The 20,963-nt window shown below is 40.6% G+C and overlaps 2 protein-coding genes and 1 long non-coding RNA gene across 4 annotated transcripts; 2 read left to right on the top strand and 1 right to left on the bottom strand.

The window, feature by feature from the left end:
• Positions 1-377: 377 nt before the first annotated feature.
• LOC138411351 (uncharacterized) lies at positions 378-970 on the bottom strand. The gene is made up of 2 exons (XR_011243987.1): positions 830-970; positions 378-754 (listed from the first exon to the last, which is right to left on the bottom strand). It is a non-coding gene; the product is annotated as an uncharacterized lncRNA (long non-coding RNA).
• Positions 857-13,715, top strand: ube2d2 (ubiquitin-conjugating enzyme E2D 2 (UBC4/5 homolog, yeast)). Of its 2 annotated transcripts, none has more exons than XM_020083949.2 (7): positions 857-1,141; positions 2,757-2,820; positions 9,283-9,314; positions 10,045-10,122; positions 10,269-10,374; positions 10,634-10,727; positions 12,363-13,715. In XM_020083949.2, the coding sequence occupies exons 1-7, from the start codon at positions 1,118-1,120 to the stop codon at positions 12,406-12,408; spliced, it is 444 nt and encodes a 147-aa protein (XP_019939508.1). In that variant the 5' UTR covers positions 857-1,117; the 3' UTR covers positions 12,409-13,715. The 2 variants fall into 2 exon arrangements, with proteins under 2 accessions (XP_019939508.1, XP_069387272.1); XM_069531171.1 differs by lacking the exon at positions 857-1,141 and adding an exon at positions 1,473-1,608.
• A 1,909-nt stretch (positions 13,716-15,624) lies between these two features.
• On the top strand, positions 15,625-18,954 carry zgc:110843 (CDGSH iron-sulfur domain-containing protein 1). Its single transcript, XM_020110467.2, has 3 exons — positions 15,625-15,981; positions 17,147-17,349; positions 17,939-18,954. Exons 1-3 carry the CDS (start codon positions 15,900-15,902, stop codon positions 18,026-18,028), a joined length of 375 nt encoding a protein of 124 aa, XP_019966026.1. The 5' UTR covers positions 15,625-15,899; the 3' UTR covers positions 18,029-18,954.
• The last annotated feature ends 2,009 nt before the right edge of the window (positions 18,955-20,963 follow it).

Here is a 20,963-nt window from a genome sequence, read left to right as displayed (position 1 = left end):
TCTATTGTTCCGACAGAATCAGATATTTGAACATTTCTCATTGGTGTTCCAAAGATATGTGTTGGGTATTTTTCACTGTTTCTATTGAGATAAGATTAGAATTGTGTAGATTAAACAATTGATTAAGAAAATAATAGAGTACAACCAATAATTTGCAATTCAAGCAAGTGAAAAATATCCAGTGGTCCAACTTCTCTGATGCTGCAGATTTAACATATTTGAGGATTTAGAATTTTGACCTGACAGATTTCTCATAATATTCACACAATATTTAGATAGGTATTTACCACTTTTTTACATATAACATAGATCAAACAATTAATCTAGACATGCCTCTTTCTTGTGCAAGACTGCACATATTGTAAAACAGAGAGGCATTTAAGATATGATAATCCTTTATTAGCCCCACAATGAGGCAATTTGCAGTATTAGAGCAGTAAGAGTCAAAAAGACATCAGCAAGTAATAAGTGACATGCAATACTTAAGTGTAAGGAATATAAAAGAAAGGAGATATAGAATAATATGAATGTAATTAAACTAGTATATACATTGTAAAGTCGGGAAGAAATAAATGCAGAATGGGAATATGTACAATGAATGGATTGCACATGAACCGTTGATATTGCACAGACAGATTAATATAGCACAGTGAATATTGCACTGTAGTTTGTGGTTGTACAGTCTTACAGCTGCAGGTAGGAACGGCCTTCGATACCTCTCCTTCAGACACAGGGTGAATCATTTCGAAGTAGCCTGTGAGTACAATCCTCTGTGTTTGTTAACGCACACAAAGGCCTGACATATTGTTTTGATGAGAGGTGCTTTTACTCTGACGAGGTGGGTTCGGTCCAGAAGTGCTGCGCTGGTTTCCGCTGGCATAACACAGGCCGCAGTGATTTGGTAGCCGCTGCAGTCGGAGGAAGGACCGCGGTTCTCCCCCCTCTATCTTTCTGGTTCGCCTCGAAATTCTCTCGGTGGTTTCTTCTCGTAGCGATCAGCTAACCCAGCGCACCGCAGCCTGTTCTATGATAGCCGAGTTGTAGTATTACCGACGGACAGTGATCTTCATCGCCATTTTAATCGCACGTTTTCCCTGACAGAACCGCTAGCACAACAATGGCTCTGAAAAGAATTCACAAGGTAAGGAAGTGAACGGCGTGGCCCGGGATTTCGCAGTTCTGCCGGGTGGCTCAGCTCCATCGTTGTCCATCTGGCGCTTTTCTGGCGGGTGTAACATGTTGCGAACGATTTAAAAATAATGTCCATATCAGCCGGGCTAGGTTTGAGCCGCCAGCTAACGGTCTGTGAATAGCGAGTGACGACAGTGAGAGCAGCAATGCGCCGCTTTCCTGTGTTCACCAGCGCCGCTACTGATGGGCCAACTCCACCGCTCACTGATAGCAGTCCGGTTAACGGCTCCTCGTTGTGTCACGCTAGTTTAACGTTTGACAGTTAACACAACAGCTCAGTGTTCCATGTTTCTACCACTGCTGCTCGCCAGTGATAGAAGTGGCGAGTGTTAGCTGTGTCTGCCCAACATTATCCGTCCCGGTGGCTGCTGGCTAACTCGGGTTAGCCGAGATGTTCCCCTCATCGAGCCAGCGACAGTAACGTTACATCTTTACAGTAAAGCAACAGTTGTGTCCATTTGGACACGTTTCCTGTTAAAGACTCGTTCCTGTGGTGCAATCCACACACTCGGTAGTCCACGAAGCTAACATTTTTGTATTATAGTAGATTTAGCTCGCAGGACTCGCTCCTTGATTTGACAGATAAGTTACCCAACTAGCATGCACGCTAACGTTAGCTTGATTTTAAGAGGACACTTTTACTTTGACTTAACAATTCGCCATCTCTGTCTTCTCTGTCTGGTCAGCCTTTTTTTATTTCCCATCATGTTGTGGATTGAAGAGGGATTGTAACAGTCCAGGGTTACGGCTGCATGTAACCGAAGCTAGCGTGTTTTTTCCCATTATATTGCATCCGTTTTAATCAAAGCGTGTGTATTTCAAGTAGTCATCGTAGTATAGGTGTGTTATTGTATGTATTGGACATTATCACGGTTTGCATTCGATTAAAGAGCAAAAACAAAGGGATCGATGGTGATGATGTTAGCATTGTGCTGCTGTGGTGAAAACGGGCCCCACGCGTTGCTCGCCTTTTCATGTCATGTTGCTGACAGCAGACGAGCAGCTGCTCCTTATTACAACTCACCGTCTGTTCGTGTGATCGGGTTAGTTTGTGTCCAGTGTCGTCCCTCCAGTAACGTTAGCACATGTCACCGCGAGGCAGATCGTCCACCATAGCTTGACATCCTGTGCTGTTGCCGATCCTGAGCAGCAGCTAGCATTTACAGCTAACATATACGGCTAACGATGGCCCACCGGGCTACACACAACTAGCTTACATTCAGTTGAACCGATTGTTATTTGGTTTAGAGTAGAACCTCTGCTGTCACAGCGTTACACCTGTGAGGCTGTCACATGCACTACCTGCTGCACCTGGAGAAGTGCTATTACGTAATAACAATCGTCCCTAAAACCAGTAGTTCGCTTGTGCCAGAGTAGGAATCAGCAGCTGATTATTAAAAATCTTCTTCCAGGAATTCGTTTTTTGTTATATGCTTTGTTTGTTGTCATGTCGAGCTGACATAATAGTGTTTGTCCTTTTCTCTAGATTATTTTTTAAAGGACATATTTTTACTGTACCATACTGCAGGTCCAGATCAACTGACTTGTCATGTTTTTTGTCACAGGAGTTGAACGACTTGGCACGGGATCCACCAGCCCAGTGTTCTGCAGGACCAGTAGGAGATGACAGTAAGTGAGCATTAACACCTTCACTGTCCTGGTAGCTGTGTGGACCTGGGGCTCAAAGTGAATACTCTGGTTTATCCACCCCTCAGTAAATAAACATTTTAACCCCCAGAAAGAAATGGCCATCTTTAAAATGCTCACAAGTGACTGAAAAGTGAATGTTTTTTTTCTAATTTATGTCAGACTTTATAGTTCCCTTTAGCTTTAAGCCAGGTATGAATTGTCTCAAGCTTTTCTCTCAAGTTTAATTTCATGGTTATCTTGTTTAGCCTGGTTGCAGAAAATTGTCCACAAATTCTTATTATCACAACTTATAAGTGAAATAATACAATATTTTCAAGCTGAGGACATCAGCAAAGTTGCTGACTTTTGATGTCTTGTGCAGTGTATTTGACTAGATTAGAAGTCCAATTTTTTCTGTCAAGCAGATCAAAGAAATACCTGGACTTTTTCAACGGAAATACTGCTGGTTAATTATAGACTCATTATAATTATACTCCTTCTTAGTTTCCTTTTTTCAAGTTCATAAGGCAAAGGGGAAATTTTTGGTTGGATAGTATTTTATTCCCTTGTAATGTAGTAAATCACTACTGGTGAATAATTAATGTCCAAGTAAATAAAAGTACACAATATTAGATACATTTCACATATACTGTAAATATTTCCCTGGAAACAAATTTAATTTGCAGTTTTGTCAGTCAAAACAAGAACTGGTACCATCAATAACATCTCACATAAATAGTATTTTCTAAATACACTAATCACAATTATAGAATCATAACATGATTTTTAATGCCACCCAAACAGGGACTCTATTCAAAAAAATGTAAAACCATTATTATTAATTATTATCATGTTCAATAATTGTCAATTTATTTTGTCAGACTGAAAGTAAACAATCAGTTTAATAAAAACAGAATTAATCTCTCTCCACAATAGGGCTTATAACATCAATTGGTAGCTCCTATGTACAATATTCTGCTGAATTACTGTGGCCAATTTGATCCTAAATATAAAACATGTGAAATCTCTGCACGACACATTTTTCTTTCATTACAGTCTTATGTGTTTCAGCAGTCAACCTGCTAGCTATGTGCAGGCTGTGAAGTGTCTTGTCCGTCTTTGACTGTTTGAAGCTATCAGCGGTATAAAGCATTTCACTCTAACATCCCAGCCACTTGTAACTCTGCTTTGAGCAATTCTGTTCTTCACTCACTTCTAAGCAGCTTTTAAAGCTCTTTGTTTATCACTATAAACAAGACACAGCGGAGAGTAAATTGAGACACTGAAGAAAACTTTAGTTTCAGTGTTGGACATTTTCTTGTCAGGTTAGCTGGTACGTTTGTGTGCTCAACATTTCAGCTGTTTCATGGTGTCTGTTTTTTCTTTTTTCTGTTTTTTGTGCCACGTGTGAAGAGTTGTGCATGATCGGTTGATAAGGTTAATAATTCTACCTGATATTCAAGATTGACCTACTGTAGAGCTGTCAGACAAGACTGCCAAAAATAATGGAGAAAGAAATACATTTATAGAGAATATTTTTTAACTTGTAAACTTAATAACTTAATGTGTTATTGAAGCATTTACTATACAGTAATCTTATGCCTCTTGTAGCTTTGTGATTTCTTTGATAGTTGTTCAAACAACCAAAATATGAGGCAACTTATTGAACAGTTTTTATCAATACACCTGATTGGCGTGTACTTTAAGGAGCACATTCTAGTAATAATAATAATTCTTGACAAAAAATGTACATGTCATGACAACACTGACTCAGTTTAAATTGATTGTAACCAGTGTTGTTGACCTGCATACTTGTGAATGCCTGATTTTCACAGTTTCCAAGTTAAAGGAAAGTTAACGTTACTAATGCGTTTGCATGTTAGCCACATCGGTAAGTTAGCTTTGATGATGAACATTTTTGCTTGTCACGATATAAATAACTCGTTTGACTTGCATTTGAGGGCATGGGTGTGTTTATGATGCACTTAATATGTACTTACATTAACTTGTATGGATGTACATGTGACATCTGCTGTGGGGAGGGAGACAAAAAACGCATGTCTATAGGGAGGCACTGCAGGTGTGTCTGCATGGAGTGGAAGCAAAGCGTTGCACACATAGGAAATATACGGCCCTCATTTAAACACTGTCACACCGACGCACACCGGCTGTGGAACGGCTTGCTTTTTTAATTTTTGCGCCCATGTTAACAGATTAGAGCTGGCACACTGGCTGCAGCTCAGCCGCTCTGCTCTTCTAGAGATTTGAGGTCTCGCCAATTTTTTCCAGTTTTCTACCCACGGTTTACAAATTAATAGACAGAGAAACTGTTTATCTGTCAGATATGTCATGACCATTCATGTTTGCAACACCCACCATTTCAAAATAAAAGCACTCCAGCATTTCTGTTGACTGAATCCATTTATTTGTTTTTAAAAAGGTTTTTGTGAAAACTCTGGTTAAGTGAAATAATTGCAGGAGTGGAAGATGCATGGCTTCATGCTGTATAGTAACTTGTATTTATTTGACTACATAGGACTATTTTTAAACAAGGAAATACTGTAGTTGTACCAGAAACCACAGAAAGGCTATAGATATAATAAAAGCTAACGTAAAGAACATCAGGTGACAGTCTCTCTCTCTCACTCTCTCTCTCTCTCTCTCTCTCTCTCTCACTCCCTCACTCCCCCTCTCTCGCTCTGTCTCTTCCTCACACACACTAAAATCTTTGGCCATTCTAAAGGCAATGTAAAAACATAGCGCTGGTAGTTGCAGCTCAGCTGCAGAACCGAGGTTGAAACGCAGCTGCTATGAATAACTGACAACTGCAACACAGTTCCACAGCACAACTGGTCTGCAGCAGGTGTGACTTGGGCGTGATTCATAAAGTACTGATGCTAATTAGGTATCCTAACACTTTTAACGGCTGGGTATCACGATACCTTTCTAGGATCGGTATACCGTGCAACACTAATAAGCATAGTATTGTAGTTTAGGTTATAGTGTGGTGGACACAGTGTCACATGCATCTGTACAGCCTAATACAGTGTAGAACAATAACCCTGTGGTAAATATCATGATCATAGATCATGTCTTATGATGATCGTATTTCTAGAGACTGTCAGAAAAGGTGTTTGGTTCCAGTTAAATTCCAGTGTTGTTGTTGCATTATATTAAATATGAATCCATATTTTATATCCTCCCAAATGCACTTCTCTTCGCATCTGTCAGCTCAGTCATCTATCTTAAAGGCTTAAGGCCAAAGAATAAATGAGTTGCAGCATTTGTGAATTTTATTAATGAAGAGATTTTCATGTAACATGTATAAATGTATCTTTACATCATTGTATTTTAATACTGTTTGTACTGAGGTCCAGGTCTTCTCTGTCTGAAGAAAGGCAATTTGATGATAGTAACACAAGGAAAGGATAAAATAGATGTGTTAACAGGCGCCTAATGTTGTTAGGTCATCAACAGAAGACCTAGTTTGATGACATCATGAATTTGCATGGGATCATGGCAGTTGTTTTCATCACCACAATGTCTTGTCCCATCACCTTCTTGGTTAGCTTGGCTCCCCTTTGCTCCGTTTAAACTTGTATTGTAGCTTCAGCGACACAACGCATTGCAAACATCAATGAATAATCGTGACCCATTACAAATGAACAGTACAAACAGTGGAGGGAAAAAACGGCTGGTTAATTGGCTAACTGGTGAGAAGTGTGTTTCTCCTTTCTCATGTGTTGTTTGCCTTAGAATTTGTAGCAACCTGTCTCTAAAGTAGAGATGGGTAAATGATGACACGACTCAATTAAACATCCTGATGCCTTGAATAAAATTGGGGATTTCTCTGGGTTTAAACATTGTATAGTATCTTAAATTGTAAGATACTATACAATGTAATTAGTTCCCCCTGAACTAATCATTGCAATCTAGTAATTTAATGTTTAATAGTAAATCAATTGCTTTTCAAAGCAACATAGCAATGTAAAACTTAATTTTGTTTTTGTGTTATCACATTGTCTGACACAGTTTCACCAGTGTCACCCACTGGTGAAACTGTGTCATACATGTGGAAATAGTCAGGTGAATGACATACAGCTTGCTAGTTCAGTGGCAGGGCTTTCCTCCATAAAACAGTGCTGCTATGGACTACTGATTATTGTTTGTTTATATATCATTAGAATTCATATAAAACCAACATCTTTTCTTTAGTGTGTAACTGAGTGGTTACACTTTTCTGCGAAATGTGTATTTTTTCACGGTGACTATTGTTAAAATGGATTACATGTATAGCTCACCAACCCATGTTGCTAGCACTTACTTGATCCACCAATCAACCAACTGCAGAAAATATGAAGCTAACAAATTCAGCTGGCAGGATAATTATACTAATGCATGACACATGCATAATAAAATATACAAATAGCAAAAAAATACACAGACGTCAGTCATACACACATTGGTTTAATCATGTTTATGGACATGCAAATAATTGAAGTGGTAGTCTACAAAGGTTGACATAAGCCTTATTGTACAGAGGAACAATGATGCTGCAGCTTCTGATAAAGGAGGGGTGTGGTGATGCTCATCATGAGCGTAACACCTGGTTTTCACAGGGGACCGACACCCCATCATTATCTCACATTTGAGATTTGTGACATGCACACAGGAGCCTAGGTAGTTAGTATAGCATGATAATGCATCTTATGTTAAAGTAAACAAAGAAAATTCACTGGGCATTTGTGTAGAAATTGGCATTTTGACTCATTTTTGGAAATCATATATTTTCTTTATCTCTTAAGCAAAAATACATTTTTTTATAATCTGTTACTATACCTATTAGTGAATAAGGTGTACTGACGATATATTTCTGTTTTTCCTCCTAATGTTTTTTTCATACTATGCAAGAAACCACAAATAACATTGGCCAAATTTGGCATTGGATCAGTGGTTCTTAAGAAGTACTGGGTAACTGATTTAATTTATGAATTGTGGTAATGATTTATTGTTATTGCTGTTACTGTTGTTATTATGAACAGTATTTTTATTATTTACTTTTTACTGTCAATGTTTTATTATTCCAGGAAAAACATTAGTGGTCACAACAGAACAACAAATGTGCATATATTTAAATGGGCGTCAAATATGCTTAAATTACACGGAGGGATAAGATCATTCCAGTGTATAGATATTGATGAGAGTAGTTAGTAGTGTGCTGTTATGAGATGGTTTAGAACCATTAGTCTTTATATATATATATAGATTGATAGATATATCATTATAAAAAATCTAAATGATGTTGATATTTAATATATTTAAGTTAACTTAAAAAAGAAAAGCGGCTTGTCCTGCTCAATGTGTCTGTGTGACTGTTGGTGTATCTGTCACAGTCTCTGTAGACCAGCTGCACTGAGCTGAGTTCATGTCTCTATTTACACAAAACTTAACTCTCGCTCTCTCCCTCCCTCTCCTACTGAGTCAGGGAAGTGATAGTCTTTCAAAGTGTGTGAACGTTTTACGTTTAAACCTCAAAGAAAACTTGTGCAAAACTGATTTCACATGACACAGCATGACATTATCACTGCGGTATGAACCATAAAGCTGTTTACGATCCTCCAGTAAACCAAGAGAAGATGAAGAAGAAGAAGCCGAGCTCCTACATGTTTTCTCTTCAGGTTCATACCACAATGATGTTGTGCTGCTGTTCTATGTGAAGTCACCTTTACACCGTTTGCAGCTAATGGTCTCTGAAGGCTTTAATGTTACGTTTTCTCACACTTTTGAAGACTTGTCTCTGTTGTATCTTAGCAGTGTTTCTCTCTGCCATTTTTCAAACGTTGACTCCAGCGAGGAGACGGTGTCGTCACGTGAGCTAAACAAAGCACAGGATTGGCTGGTTTACTGCCCCCACCTCAGGAGACGCTGCCACAGTGTGTGCCGTGCATTATAACAGACCCGACTAATCGACTACTAAATTAGTTGCCAACTACTTTTATGATCGAATAAATGAATTTGATTTTGCAGCATGGGAAAAATCATTAGCAGCAACATCCCTCTTCACCACACTTCCTGCCGTACAACATTATGTAAACAACTCGTCTACAAGCTGCGAGAAGTGTTTTTTAACCTGTGATTACCTTGATCGACTTTTTAACATGACAGTTTTCATCAGACTATCAGATTCTACTGGTTAATGCGAGAGAACTAAAAATTCTCTGAGCATTTTTATTACATCTGTTGCTGATATGATTCATTTAACTGTTTTTTTTCTGATCATAAATGTGTTTAATGTGATTATATGATGTTTCCAGGGATATTTGCCAGCAGGAGATATAGGAGCTTGTTACTCAGCCACACAAATAAACCTGCTAACTTCATGTGAAATAATTTATTGTTGCACCTCACCGTCACACTGTATCCTCGTACTGTTAACCAACTTCTCTGTTTCTGTTGTTGCAGTGTTTCACTGGCAAGCCACAATAATGGGACCTGTAAGTACTCACACCGCCTCATCACTCTCCTTTAGTTTTTTTATGGGAATTAACACACACAAGCTGTTTTCACAAGCCGACATGAACTCTGGGGAATGTTCAGACTTTCTCTGAAGTTCGCCTTTCACAAATGAACAACGCATCAGGAGATTCTCTGCTCACAGAGAAATCTCTGGAGTGTTCAGATGAGGGGTGGTGCAGCGGCAGGACGTTACGTATTAATTCTGCTGCGTAGATCACTTGGTTTGATGATAGCACATCCACACATCTTCGTCGCTGTCTTCTACATGTGTGGCTCAGTTTTCTTTCAAATCTGTTGTCATCAACACACCCACTCGCAGTGCGAAGGATCTCCTGCTGTGTTCTCACGTGGGGAGTTTTTACTACGGGGCTGGCCGGAGGAACTCTAGAGAAAGTCCGGAGCCTCTGACATTTATGTTCTCACATACAGTCCAGAGATTATCCGAACTTCAGTGCATGTCTAAAAGAAGCTATACTGTAACTCTGTTAAAGACCTGACGCTGCTCTTCAGACAGTGCTTAACCAATGTAGGATTTGATGGGGCTTAAGTAAACTGAACTAACTGCTTACTTCATCAATTTAGTCAGAGGAAAAGTCAAACTTTTTAGTATGTAAACATCAGCCCCTGTGCATAATGTTATGTTCAATTTTGTTTTAAACGTAATCTGGTCATGAATAAAATTGATGGATTTCTTTCTCCCTGCATTAGAATGACAGTCCTTACCAGAGCGGGGTTTTCTTCTTGACCATACACTTCCCCACAGACTACCCCTTCAAACCGCCAAAGGTAAGCAAGACCAGGCTATGCACAGGCTTCCATTACACATTGAGGAGGGTTGTTGTCAACTAAAAACACGCCTCAGCTTTATATCGTAGTTTCCTGCCCCTCTTTCTCACCCCCCACTCTGCATGTGTTTTTTTTGTGTTTTTCAGGTTGCGTTTACCACAAGAATCTATCACCCAAATATCAACAGCAACGGCAGCATCTGTCTTGACATCCTGCGATCACAGTGGTCTCCGGCTCTCACCATCTCCAAAGGTAGGCTGTTTGTGACTGCATGTCAGACTCAGACATGAACCGCTGCACGTATGGTTCCAGATAAATGGCTGATGTTACTGCATTTTGTTAAAAGTGTGTTAAGAATGAAGGTGAACGGGGAAGCATGTTGGTTTCCCTGTTAAATGCAATTTCCTACAATTAAAACTGTTCTGAATTTCTCTCACAGAGGTCCTTGTATTTATCTGTAAATCCTTTTGTGAATGCTGATTGGTTGAATCATAACTTTCGCCCATTCCAGTCCTCCTGTCCATCTGCTCTCTGCTGTGCGACCCAAACCCGGACGACCCCTTAGTACCCGAGATCGCCCGCATCTACAAGACGGACAGGGAAAAGTAAGTAATTTGCTTCATGTTTTGTGCATCAGCCCCGTATAGTGTGATTTGTCTCTGTGCTTCCTGCTTTCTTGTCAGCGTTAAACATGTATTCATTTTTGTTTAAACAATCTAGACCCCAAACCTATAATATTTTTAGTCTCTGGATGTCAGAAACTAGCTGCTGATGGGCAGAGGCTCAGTTTTATCAATGCTTATTATTTCCAAAGGTTAACTGCTGCTATGATGCAGACTGTGCAGAAAGCACGGTGAATCTAGCAAGCTTAAGTCATGTCTGCTGAGCACAGTTATAACTGATATTTGATGATCACTTGTGCTTCACAATTAAATATAAAACAAATAGAGTTTTTGAAGTACAGCAAGAAATCCTGGACTTAAATGAACAGTAAGAAAATCGTAAATTGTGTGAACTGACTTTACAAATCACTGTTCGCCCGCTGTTGAAAAGTAAAAGCTTCTGAAATGTCGCTATGTTCATCCCTCAAATTAAATAATTCTTCCATCTGACGTCACAATTGTAGTTTCCCTCCCGTCTGCTGCTCTGACTGTAACATGTTAAAATACACACATCAGTTTAGGTCAGTAGTGAACCACTACCAAGGCTATGAGTAGGTTTCTCTTACAGCTGTCAGCTGGTGGTTCCTTGCTGATCTGCGCAGTGTCTGTTCCGTCTACTTTAGTGACACTGTCCACTTAATGATTTTCTGTCATTTCTCTTCTTTACATACCCATAGAAAATGATAATGTAACATATTTTCATACTTTCTTCTATAGAGATGTTGTATTTACATGCTTGATGATAGAATTGACAACTTGAATGGTTTCTTTAGCAATATGTATTCACTGTCTCTTTCTCTCTCCTCGTGCATTCTGCCTCTGGCAGTGGAGCTGTTATATGCACTACTGTTACTTTCACTAGCAAAAAATAAATACATTGCTCAGTCATCACATGACCTCGGTATTGAGGAAATGCGGTTACATCACAGCCCAAGTTGTAGATATTTTGCTCAAGTATGTCATTTGATATTCCCCATTACAATGTGCATCATGTCCCAACCAGGTTAATTAACATAACCAGGATAGAAGGAATGGCTCTCATTTTGGTTCTGTCATTAATGTGCTAAAATAACGCAGTCCTTCCTATCACTGATTGGTTAGCAGCAATGATTTCTGTTAGCTGCTGCAGAAGAAGAGTTGTTGCTGCGAAATGGCAGAGCTGTGGTTTATTGTAGAGAAGCGGCCAGCTGGTCGCTCTGCTGCTGCTTTCAGATCAGCTGCAAAACTTATGGTGTACACATGGTGACAAATAGAGGTGACAGTGCACCCTTTAACTCTGCCAGTTCTAGGCTGGAATGTTGTGCCACTATTCTGCCTCAACAGATACAAACATGGAGTATGGGTCATTATAATGACATATATATATATATATATATATAACATAATGAGGGACGCTTTAACAGCAGTGTAACAGGATCGCTGTATAAAACCGGCTTCGTTTCAACTTCCCCACACATTTTTATTTTATTTATTATGTCATTAAAACCTAACGTGTCCAAATGTGTAAACGTTGGGCTAAATTTAATCAACTAACTTTTCCCTCCCTGTGTCTTTCTCTTTCTCTCTGCTTGTCCACAGATACAACAAAATAGCTCGGGAATGGACACAAAAGTATGCAATGTAGTGTTGGATTAGAATCATGGCCAACCACCTCTACGACATAAGGTTAGGGGAGCTACAGACGTAAAGAGAAAACAAACAAAAAACCATACAAACAAAATGAGAAGTTTAAAACAAGATCTTGTTGGTTTCCATTGGAGTGCTTTCTTTGAGCCACGCCTCCCCTTCACCAGAGTACCTGTAAAACTCCCTCTGCCCCGACTCCCCACGCCCCTCTCTCTCTCTTTCCCTCTCTATCGTTCCCTCTCTCTCTGTTTGACTCTACCCCTTCCCCTCACCCTCCCGCCTCTCAGCTCACCTGCCTACCCTCCAGTGTACATATTGTCAACTTGCATTGGTAACACCTGTCTCTCTCTGCTCCTTTTTTTACCTCCTCCCTCCCCCCTGTGACCTCTGCCTCCCATCTCCTGACTTCCATTATATTTTATCATAATGCAGGTTGGGCTCTTGTGCCAGCTGCCCCCCCTACCTTCCCCTTTTACCTACACGCTTGCATCCTCACCCATCTCCCCCCAGATGACAAAATCACTAAAAGCATTCCTTTGAGCATCTGTAAAAACTTTGAGGGGACCTTTTTCTTTATTTCCCTAATTTTTTGTTTAGTTTGTTTTAAGGGGAAGGGGGACAATAATATAGAGGGATTTTACACTCTGCATCCTTTTTTGTTTTGTTGTCCTTGTAATTTCCATCTGTCGAGGTGACAATTCAAGGAAGCCGTTTTCGCACGTGAGATGAAGGGCACTCTGTATTTTATACAATAAACATCCTTAAACCATGGCAGGCTATGTAAAACGGCCTCTTCTGGTCTTCTGTTGGATTCTACGAAAGGACTTGAATTTACCCCCACCCCACACCTTCTGCCCCTCCCCCCAGCCTCAAACCACCATACCCAAGTTGACCCCTTTGTACCCAAACACACGCACTGTCACACACACACACACAAATACACACACACACACACACAAACACACACCATAACCCCATGTCACCCCCCCACCACTTTTTCTTTATTCACAAAGTGGAGGTTCTGGACCAGGTATTTAAGCAATTTATTTTTCTTAGTTTAACCTGTGTTTTTATTCCCCACCCCATAACTCTTTAGGTTGCATTTCTTTTGTTTTGTTATTTTTTTTATTTTATTTTATTTTTTTTGCTATTGTTAAATTAGAAGCTAACATCTTAAATGGCTATGGGACTGGCTTGTGCTCTGGGTGCGAGGAGAACCCACTCTTCTTGCACAAAACCTCTGTATATTGAATTACCTGAGAGGCTCGTTGAGCTTTGTGTGTTGATTAAACTGTGTAATAAAAACCCATGACTCCTGTGTTGACTCATTCTAAGGCCCTTTTTAAAGAATTTGTGAAGGTAAGGAGGGGACATGTCAAGCCAGGTCACATTCATGACCCACCTCTACAGACATTTAGCAGAATGAGCAACAGTCAAGCACTGGAATGACGTCATCACCACATGCTATCACTGTTATTTTGTAGATTGAATCACCTCTAACAAAACTATTGGTATATATTGGGGAATATCTCATTACTAAGTTAAATAAATGAAAATTGAAGGATTAATGTTAGTATTTAAGGATTAGGAGATGTAGCTCCACATGTTTGCAGTCAGCTGCAATTGCTTTTCATTTTAGTGTGAAAATAAACTTGGATGATTAGTAAAAGAATAGACGGATGTCACTGAATAACTGCATTATTACATGACTGCTAAAAGCCTTTAATTCTATCGAGTAGAATTTGTATCGCCCTCTACTGGTGCTTTAATGTCAGGTAATGTGAAATGCAAATGTGCACACTGCACATTCTGGTTCATGCATCAGCAGTTCCTCTGTTAAAAGAATTGTATTCACTTTATGTTTCATAGTTATGGTTCATCATCTCATGGATCTGGTGCATATTCCTTCTTTAAAGGGGTATGGGACTCACCAAAGCTCACAGATATTGAGATGATTCTCTGCCAGTGGAATCTTTTGTCTCCACCTGTCGAGCATACAAGTTGTCTTTTAAAGGGATAGTTCACCAAAAAATTAAAATTCACTTATCTAATCGCCACTATTCTAATAGAGGGGTGGGTGAAGTGCTTGAGTCCACAAAACACTTTTGGAGTTTCAGGTGGTGTGTGCATGCGAACGTGAATGCAGTTCCAGATGAAGATAAGAGCTGACATTAAGGCTTAATTATGGTGTAAATGACACCGTTTTGCATCAAGTTTGAATTATGGACACTTGGATGACACCACAGGAGCAGTATGGGTGGAATATATATATATATATTTATATATTATTATTTTACGCTTAAAGAAGGAGTCCCCATTTACTTCAATTGTATTGTTGCTGTTTACCCCTGAAACTCAAAAAGGGTCTTGTGGTCTCAAACCCTCCATTGGCATAGTGGTGTGCAGGTAATAAATGAATTTAAATTATATCTATTCCTTAACTTAATTGACAATATGTTGATGAATTATGCAGCTGTAAAGTGTGGCAGTTTGACACAGTTATTGTCCATTACAATCCTGGTCAGAAGGACCTAATTGAGCAAGGTCAGGTCAATCTGAGAGTGAAGGGTAGATGAAGGCTCTGGAAAATGGGCAGTAAAGTGGAACTCCATATTAGATTATTCTGTATGGAAGCCCACTTCTAAAAAGAATCAAAAACTATGAAATAGTAAGTCAAAAACATGAGTTAGATACTAAGTGTTAAGAAGTTCTTAGTCCTTGTTTTGAAATGCTATCTCACTATTTGGGTAAGTGAGTGATTATTATGAGTAAGTAAGTCATCATTACTCAAGAGATATTGATTCAATATGATTATTCTTTTGAAATAAGTAATTTTTCTCAAATGCTAAGCCATTACTTTTGGTTGATATGTCATTATTTTTGAGTTATTGGAAACATTAAGTCGTTTTGAGATACTAATTAATTTTTTTGGAATACTAAATTATCATCATTGCAAAATGCTGTCATTTCTTATTTAGAAAATAAATCATAAATGATAAATCATTGTTTTTAGATACTAAGACTATTTTGATTTACAAACTGTTTTTTTTTTTTTAGATAGGCATTGTAAAGTCATTATTTAGACATACTAAGTATACATTTAGAAATGCTAACTCATTGTGAGAAGTTTCTCATTGTAATGCCTCACAGGATTTTTGTGACTACCGTATTGTTTCTAATCTACCCACGGTCAAGAGTGAACTTTGGTCAGAGTTAGGCTCCGCATGGACAGGAGGTCCTCACACAGCTCCTCTCTGAAACCTTTCGCAGCTCCTTCTGTAACAGCACAGAAACGAAGCCGGAAGTCCGTCGCTGGTTCTGGTGAATCCTCTCGGCGTCGCAGAACCTCCTCGGCCTCTCATTGGTTGCTGCCGCACACGCTGCGCGGTGACGTAGGCAGGCTAACCTGAAGCCGAGTTCACATCAGACGACATCTGTTGACCTTGTGCTGGAGCTCAGTGTGCACGCAGATCGTCGTCCCGGGAAAACATGAGCAGCCTCCCCGCCATGCCGCAGCTAGCTGTGCCTCAGATGCCCGCGTTACCCAGCTCAGGTTTCAGGCTGTCCAAAGGTAAAGTATCTCAGCTAGCTAATAGCATGCTAGCATGAAATGACCGCTGAGCGTTAAGTAAACATTTACTCTACGCAAGAACCACGCAGTCACACAGCGCGCGCTCCGGGAGACCGCTCTTTGTAAGAATGTTGTACACGTTTAAAATACAGGAAAGTTGTTTTATTAAGAGACTCCTCCTTGGATGGTCATCAGTCTTTTATTTAGCTAACCGCAGGTCAGCCACAGGTTGTGTTTCCAACTTGAGACGGTCACTCAGACGGTTCTTGGCCCCTCAGCTCGGGCCATACATGGAGGTGATCCACCATCCTGAGGACTGTGTGTGAGAGTGTGCGTGAGAGTTTGTGTGTGTGAGAGTTTGTGTGTGTGAGAGAGAGAGATGCGTGATGCCGCTCTAATGGAGCAGCTGATAGCTGAACTAGCTGACCCAGATCGCCCGCAGGGCCCATGTTCTTCCTGTCTTGCGACTCTGCGCCATGTGATGCTCAGTAGGTTTGGATTATCCTCCTCATTGCTTCGCTAAAACCCGCAAATTCACAACGCCTGGGAAGAATGGAAAGTTTCCTCTGTATCCAAACAGGCAGGCTCCTGTTCATCCTACGACATCATTATCATATATATATGCCATGATGCAAAACTACAGGACCTGTGGTTAATTTTGGGTCCAAGGTCTTTAACCTCACTCTTTACAAGAGACAACTGTTAGTCATCAAAGCTCTTGAAACATTAAGACACACTTCACAATCCATCAATCTGAAGCTGAGCAGTACATACTGGAAATATTATTTCCAGGTTTTTACTCTTTGAAGACCCTCGACCAGCAGATCAACTGTTTAACAAAGGGATAAACTCTACACTCATTTGGTACCTGGTGTAGTTATGTACCATAAACCCTCTCTGTGCTCGATCTGTTAGCTTCACTGTTACAATCCAGTGCAGGCTAATAGAACAGGCCCGTCATAAATCCTGTTTCTATGTTCACTGCTCAGTTGCTGGTGACAGGTCTCATGGAGATGTTTCAACTCTGGTACATGGTGCTATTAGATTCTGTTGCCTTCTACCAAGAGCTGTGTCTCTTCTTTTTTCACCCGCATACATATGTTGGCATTCACCAGTATTCTGCAGATTTAATGTTTTAACTGACCATGACTGTCTGTCTCTGCAGAGCATTTGGTGGTGGCCTTACCAGTTGCAGTGGTCGCAGCGGCCGGAGGCTTCCTGTTCAGTCATTACCTGAGCGGACGGAGCTGTAAAAAGGGCCAGGTGAACACCTGCATCAGCAAAGACAGTCCCAAAGTGGTCCACAGCTTCGACATGGAGGACATCGGCACCAAGGCTGTGTACTGCCGCTGCTGGAAGTCAAAGAAGGTCATGCCTCTGCCACTTGTTCAAACCCACTGATAGCTGCAGTTAAATGTAGTTTCTGTGTTGTTGGAATGTCTTAACAAATGAACTTGTTAGTGGTCAGAAATTCCTTTTAACTACATTTTTTGAAGTCGCAGTACTGTTGGTGGGGTCAGACCTTCACATGTCACACTAGTGGCCACATCCCAGTCAGTGTGTCAGCTGTACTTAAGGTCCTTAAGAAGAAGGGAACCACCTTTGCATAAACAAAATCCTAAGGTTGCCACAGAATGAAGAAAGAACAAGGACAGTTATCCGTGTAAAGAATAAGGCTTTGAATATTTCTAACCACTGGAGATTAAAGCAGTTTAGTGGATCCACTTCCTTATTTCATGTTATCATGAACATAAAGATAAAACTCCTTGGTCACCATAACTGTATGTGGGTAACACAGTGAACTTGTCCCCTTATATGCCTCTTTATGTTGTGGACACATGATACCACAGATCAAACCTGAGAGATTAAATCACGTGTGTCGTATCGTGAAGTATTAACCACCAGAAGTTTTGATAAGGTTTTGTTTTCATCTTAACGCTGTGTTTTCTTTTTGCAGTTCCCTTACTGTGACGGAGCCCACACCAAACACAACGAGGAGACCGGGGACAACGTCGGACCCCTCATCATCAAAAAGAGGGATACTTAAGCCAACCAATCACAGAACTCCATCTTCCCTCGACATCTCCTTCGCCCATCCTTTCTGTTGGTCTACTTGTTAACGATCATCTTTAACACTGTCACAGATGTATGGTAATAAACTGTGACACTCAAAACAAAGGATACAAAGAAAATATTTAGATTTCTGTTTTTCGACCGGTTCCTACATTGGATGACATTGAACAGCAAAGGTCATTTGAGGAGAGATAAGAGGGACTTTGACAATCAACAGTCAAGCATGAAGTGTTAGGCCTGTGCAGTTGTATTTTGATGGATTTAACATTATGAATTTGGATCAAAATTCTCCCCACACATGATTGAAGTGAAATATTTTGCCTTGCGGGCGTCGTATGCTCCCGCCTGGTGTCACCTGTACACCCCCCCTCTGTGTGGAGCAGGTGGTTGAAATGTAATGAGCTGGCAGCTCCTAGCCTCAGTCAGTCCAGTGTTTCATTGGAATTCGTCACAGGCCTTATATTTGAATCTACAGCCCAGAGTCTGAACACACACACACACACACACACACACACACACACACACACACACACACACACACACACACATACACACACACACTCATGTGAATGTTACTTGATTTAGATGTTTGCACAAATTAGAGGAAACAGTCAGTTTCTGTTTGCTCTGCTCTCGTCAGAGGGGGCAGAGCAAGTTTAGTTTGTTTCATATGAAATGATCATGTTTAGTCTTGGGAGCTGTTGAAACACTATTAACAATAAGCAATGAGTGGAATGCTTTCCGGAGGAACTGTTGTATTTAATCTGTAAAGTGTAAACCTCTGCTTGTAAAGGATATATTTTGCTTTTTCATGAGATTAATTTTCTACTGGCTGCGGTGTGTCTGACTTGATGATTTGTTGTCCTGTATATTGTGAATAAAACTTGTTGAGCGATGTGATTTGTGTACTTCCCTGCTGATTCATTTATTTGGAGGGGGCGTTTGGGGCCAAACTTCACTTTTTTTGTTTGTTTCTTTAACCACAGGATAGAATGTGCCTCGTTTATCCAGCTCACCTCTGAGCAGAGAGGCAGGGCCGGGTGTTTGTGGATTAACAGACAGGGATAATAAGTAAACAGGGCCGTGTGGTGCTGCAGTGGGATCTCTGTGTGAGTGAGTGAGTAAGTGAGTGAGGCCTGGTGGGGGGGAGGTGGGTGAGGGGGCTGCCTTGCTGCAGTGTCCACCACCAGCACCAAGTGGCCATTTTAAGACGCGGCAGTATGCGCGGTGGCCGCTAGGAAGCGCTGTGTTCGCACGGATAGGTCCGGGCCAGACAGCGGAGTGGTACGCGAGTGCACGGCGGTGGGCCCCCTGCTCCCACAGTGACACGCTCGCGCACGCACGGACACGCACGAGGTATCTGGCCTCGTGCCAGATGTATGCAGGACTCTCACAAGAGGTGGAGTGGACTCCGCGTCCCCGCGTGAGGAGTCACCTCAGTATGGCGGCCCCACGGCGCGCGCTGCTTCCGCTGCGTGGACTGTGCTCACGACGCACGTGCTTCACAAACACATCCCGCGTGGAGGCTAATCACCATCACATCACATGCTAACGTCCTCTGACTGATAACTGAGTCTGACCAGAGGCTGGCCTTCTATTACATTTAATAACGATCAGTGAAATGAGTCTCTTGTTTTTATTAGTTAACGTTGTTAAAGTGACTTCATATCATGTGTGTGAAAGTGAAGGGCACACATTCACTGAATTATTGTAAATACAAGTGTCATGGACAGATTGATGCTGGGAGACACACACAATGGATCAATAATTCAGTGTTTAAAAAACATTATAAAGTCATGTTTATTTCTTAATCTTAACAGTGAATCTACTTTTTTAGTTTACTGCTTTTTTGTGGCTGTAGAATTCTAGAACTATATTTCAAAGCTGACACATAAATGAAGCATCTGCCCTTTTAATATAGTCTAAACCCTGTTATCACCAACTTGCTACCTATATTATTCAAGGCAGACAAGCTTATATATTTAAGTTAATTATATATAACAGTTAATGTAAGTGTATATAACTACCTGCGCTCTACACAATGGATCCCATTTCATTAACACAAGTCAAGTAAACAGGAGTCAATGCAGAACAGCGGAAATTGTCAAAGGCCTTAAATACAGTTTTCTGATAAGAGGCCTAATATACATAGCTGTAACGTTATATATAACTCAATAATAAGTGTATCAACAGATAAGTCTTCATCGTTGATTGTTAATTAACATAAGGATTCTTTAATTTTCAGATTTATCATTATTTATAATGAGCTCTTTGACACGTTGATACACATTTATGATATCTGATTATTTAACAATTTCCACCTGACGCCCATGTTCACTAACACAGCGTGTGTGTGTGTGCTGGTATGTATTAGTGTATTAGTGTGTAATGACACTGATGGTCCAGTGTTGTGTATTAGTGTAGTGGTGTGTAACGACACTGTGATGGTCCAGTGTTGTGTATTAGTGTGTAATGACACTGATGGTCCAGTGTTGTGTATTAGTGTGTAATGACACTGTGATGGTCCAGTGTTGTGTATTAGTGTAGTGGTGTGTAATGACACTGTGATGGTCCAGTGTTGTGTATTAGTGTGCAATGACACTGATGGTCCAGTGTTGTGTATTAGTGTGTAATGACACTGTGATGGTCCAGTGTTGTGTATTAGTGTGCAATGACACTGATGGTCCAGTGTTTTGTATTAGTGTGTAATGACACTGATGGTCCAGTGTTATGTATTAGTGTGTAATGACACTGTGATGGTCCAGTGTTGTGTATTAGTGTAGTGGTGTGAAATGACACTGATGGTCCAGTGTTGTGTATTAGTGTGTAATGACACTTTGATGGTCCAGTGTTGTGTGACAGCAGCCTCTCTCTCTCCCTCCCCCCCCTCCCCCCCCCTCTCTCTCTCT

This window comes from Paralichthys olivaceus, chromosome 9 (assembly GCF_024713975.1).
Source record: "Paralichthys olivaceus isolate ysfri-2021 chromosome 9, ASM2471397v2, whole genome shotgun sequence".
NCBI classification, from domain to species: Eukaryota; Metazoa; Chordata; class Actinopteri; order Pleuronectiformes; family Paralichthyidae; genus Paralichthys; species Paralichthys olivaceus.
This window is presented reverse-complemented; position numbering and strand designations above follow the sequence as displayed.

Bases quoted from the DNA above. Each gene is read 5' to 3' on its own strand.
- ube2d2 (XM_020083949.2), top strand. From the start codon at position 1,118: ATGGCTCTGAAAAGAATTCACAAG. The intron at 10,123-10,268 runs GTAAGCAAGACC...TGTGTTTTTCAG, and splicing joins ACCCCTTCAAACCGCCAAAG to GTTGCGTTTACCACAAGAAT. The intron at 10,728-12,362 runs GTAAGTAATTTG...GCTTGTCCACAG, and splicing joins TACAAGACGGACAGGGAAAA to ATACAACAAAATAGCTCGGG.
- zgc:110843 (XM_020110467.2), top strand. From the start codon at position 15,900: ATGAGCAGCCTCCCCGCCATGCCGCAGCTAGCTGTGCCTCAGATGCCC. The intron at 15,982-17,146 runs GTAAAGTATCTC...CTGTCTCTGCAG, and splicing joins AGGTTTCAGGCTGTCCAAAG to AGCATTTGGTGGTGGCCTTA. The intron at 17,350-17,938 runs GTCATGCCTCTG...TTCTTTTTGCAG, and splicing joins GCTGCTGGAAGTCAAAGAAG to TTCCCTTACTGTGACGGAGC.